The 3,043-nt window shown below is 36.7% G+C and overlaps 1 protein-coding gene across 1 annotated transcript; it reads left to right on the top strand.

Annotated features, from left to right (window-relative positions):
* Positions 1 to 293: 293 nt before the first annotated feature.
* LOC110444431 (putative uncharacterized protein encoded by LINC00869) lies at positions 294 to 2,400 on the top strand (the record flags this gene model as incomplete). Its single annotated transcript, XM_021488810.1, has 3 exons — positions 294 to 499; positions 1,264 to 1,351; positions 2,290 to 2,400. Coding segments are annotated over 3 exons (405 nt in total), but the record flags the coding sequence as incomplete, so codon positions are not given.
* Positions 2,401 to 3,043: the final 643 nt, after the last annotated feature.

Here is a 3,043-nt window from a genome sequence, read left to right as displayed (position 1 = left end):
CGCCAGGATTTATACCCGAAAATGTTACATTTAAAAACAGACAAATAGGTTGAACCGGATACCCGAAAGGGGCCTAGTTATTGGATTTGGATCAATGGTTTAACGTGATGACCAATCATCCTGATCACTCGGAGGATTGTTACCACTCGCATAACATTCCTATATATAAGTCTGGAAAATCGTTTCTTTCACTTGTTTTAAGATTTAGAGCCGTTCCAGTTGGCTCATAGCTAATGAAATAGTGGTAACAGCAGAAATAATGTTGACTCACTAGAAACATTTATGTGTGGTAGGTTGGCTCAGACGCAGAGGGGGAGGCCCGAAGGTACTTTGTGCACGCCTTGACTTTGAGGGACACGCTGAAGTTTCTGAGGTACAATAAGGACCTGACATTTGAGAGCGACACCAAGACTGGTCTGGCTGTCGACCTGATCCGTTGTGAGAGCCTGTTGGGTCTGGATCCCGCGACTAGAGCCAGAGTTTTAAACAGGAACTATGAGTAAGTCTGATAGGAGCTATGGTATGCTACCAACTTCTTTGGCAGACCAAGGGTTGTGTTCACAACATATATGGCCACAGAAATGTACTATTGTATAGAGAGACGGTCACATAGAAGCTTAGCTATAGACTTCTTTGACTGGAGTTGTGTTCATTACAGAGGAATATTATGTCAAATAGGAACTGTGCTATACTTTACACTGACAAGGATTGTGTTCACTATACAGTATCTACAGCTCCAGACAGAATACTTAGTGTGGTAGAGGCTGTCTGATAGGAACTGTGTTATACTTTACACTGACAAGGATTGTGTTCACTATATAGACTTTACTGTAACCAGAGTTGTGTTCACTGTATATACACCTACAGAGAAATACAAAGGCGGGTAGTCGCTATGCTTCACTATGGCTAGGGTTGCATTCACTCATGAATCATTTATAATCATCGGATTAAATAATTTTGAGATAGTTGAATTTATCACTGACTGCCCTCATGATTTAACGAGGTAAAATAAAGGTAAACAGCCTTACAATCAGGATTCATAAGTTTGACCAGCTTGAATAAAAGAATCACTGACATGAATGTGCGCTGCATTAGGTACTTTGTACATGTAAACTCCAACTGTATTGAGACAATGAGTATATATGATAAAATGTTTAATGCAGTATATTTTATATGCTGAAATAGGATGTCTTCATGTTTCAAACATAAAAAAATTCCAACTGTGAATTTTAACGGTGGTGAAATACATGTAATATTATGCAGGTTGCTGGTTTCCATGGCACCCTTGAGCTACGAGATCAAGCCGGTGAGCAGTTGTACTCCCCAACATATAGGACCGGCTGTACCAGAGGTAGGCAGACTCCACACTTAACACTGCCATAATCAGATAGCTGACAAAGTTTCCGACTCTCCCTTTCCCATTGTGGCTTGTATTCTGACAACGGTTCAGAGATTCCTTTCCCCGTTGTGTTCCATACACTGTAAGGTTTCTCACAGACTGATTTTCGAAACATACAATGCCAAAACAATCCCATGCAGAAGAAAATAAGATATGTAATCAGTTGAAGAAATGTTTGCATAAAAAAAGTAAAGTTTCATGTCAGTAGACCTCAGAACTTTTTTGAAAATAGCTCTAGGGAAAAGGGCCTCAATGATGAACAAGAGTAGCAGATCCCATACATAATGGTAGATTTTGTATGACATGGTTATAAAGCCATGCTTCACATTTATTGTAGATTTCACACTCAAAAATAGGCAATGGCATATTTAATTCTACTGTATTTTCAATAATTTACTTTTAAAGGCAAGAGGAAATTTAATATGTATGTTTCAGTTTATATGACTTGAAAAGATAGGGTAGGTTGGTAGGTTGTTTTTTTTTCTTTTTTCTTTCGTTTTTTTTGAGGAAGGGGGCTTATTTAAAAAATGACAAATTTGATTCATGCCTGTGAAATACTTGAGAAGCATCATAAAGATGCTGAAGATGTTCAGCACATTCAAAATGGACATTTAGGTGCATTCAAGTGAGATAAATTGTAATGGTCGGAGTTAAAAACTGGGGTTAGCCAGGGTACCTGAATTTGAAGCATACATTTTTTTGGCCTAATTGTTTGTACAAAAATGTACAATGTATTTGTTTAAAAAAACATACAATAAAAGAATGGTTGAGCCATTGACTGTCTAGTTTGTTGGCTATTGTATTATGTTAATTCATGTCTTTAGAATCACCTTTATGGTTTTCATTATTTAGTAGATATCAAATAAAATGATGGTTTATTGTTCCTACAGGTGAATTCTGTGTGGTTTAAGTTGTTCCTGTATAACCTAACAAAGTGTGGTCCCCCTTCACTTCTCCTGGTCAAAGGGACGAAACTACGCAAGCTACCCGCAATATTCCACGTAAGTTTATACATCGAAATGAAGATAGCTCTCCACGATTAAACATGGTAGAAGTTTTGGTTAAAATGATTACCCAGAGGTCTAGGATGATGATAATTGGCTAGTAGTATAGCATGTTTGAATGAAGGGCTATCAAGTTTGTTCAACTGAATGACCTTGATCCACTTTAAAAGGCCACAGGTATCCAGTGTGTTGAAACATTTTCAACACCTTTCGCAGAACAACCAAGAGCAGTCTGATACTTTGTCTGTAGATTAATGGTGTGAAGTGCTATGAACTGTTGGATCTGAAAGAATGACCTTGACAAACTTTGAAGGTCACATAAATAAAAAAAGTTTAAATTTTCCACTGAAATTCATAAGGTATAGAGAAATAAAGTCTTTCGAAAAACATTCATTATGTGTAGAGCATTGATATTTAGAATATTTACATAAATTGACCTTGACAATTGGAAAGTCTCAGGTTTGAGGTGAATAACAGTAGAATAATACCGGCCCAATGGGCCTCTCGTTATATGATACATAAAAGTAATGAATTTATAAAGAGGTTTTACCATTGCTTGATATAGATAAAAATTAGTGCTAATGATTATAATTTCTGTGTTTGCACAAGTTTTGTATGTAATTGTACATGTTTTTTTTTT

This window comes from Mizuhopecten yessoensis, unplaced genomic scaffold (assembly GCF_002113885.1).
Source record: "Mizuhopecten yessoensis strain PY_sf001 unplaced genomic scaffold, ASM211388v2 hete_36121444, whole genome shotgun sequence".
Lineage (NCBI taxonomy): Eukaryota > Metazoa > Mollusca > Bivalvia > Pectinida > Pectinidae > Mizuhopecten > Mizuhopecten yessoensis.
Note: the sequence above shows the minus strand (reverse complement) of the source record. Positions and strands in the feature narration are given on the sequence as shown.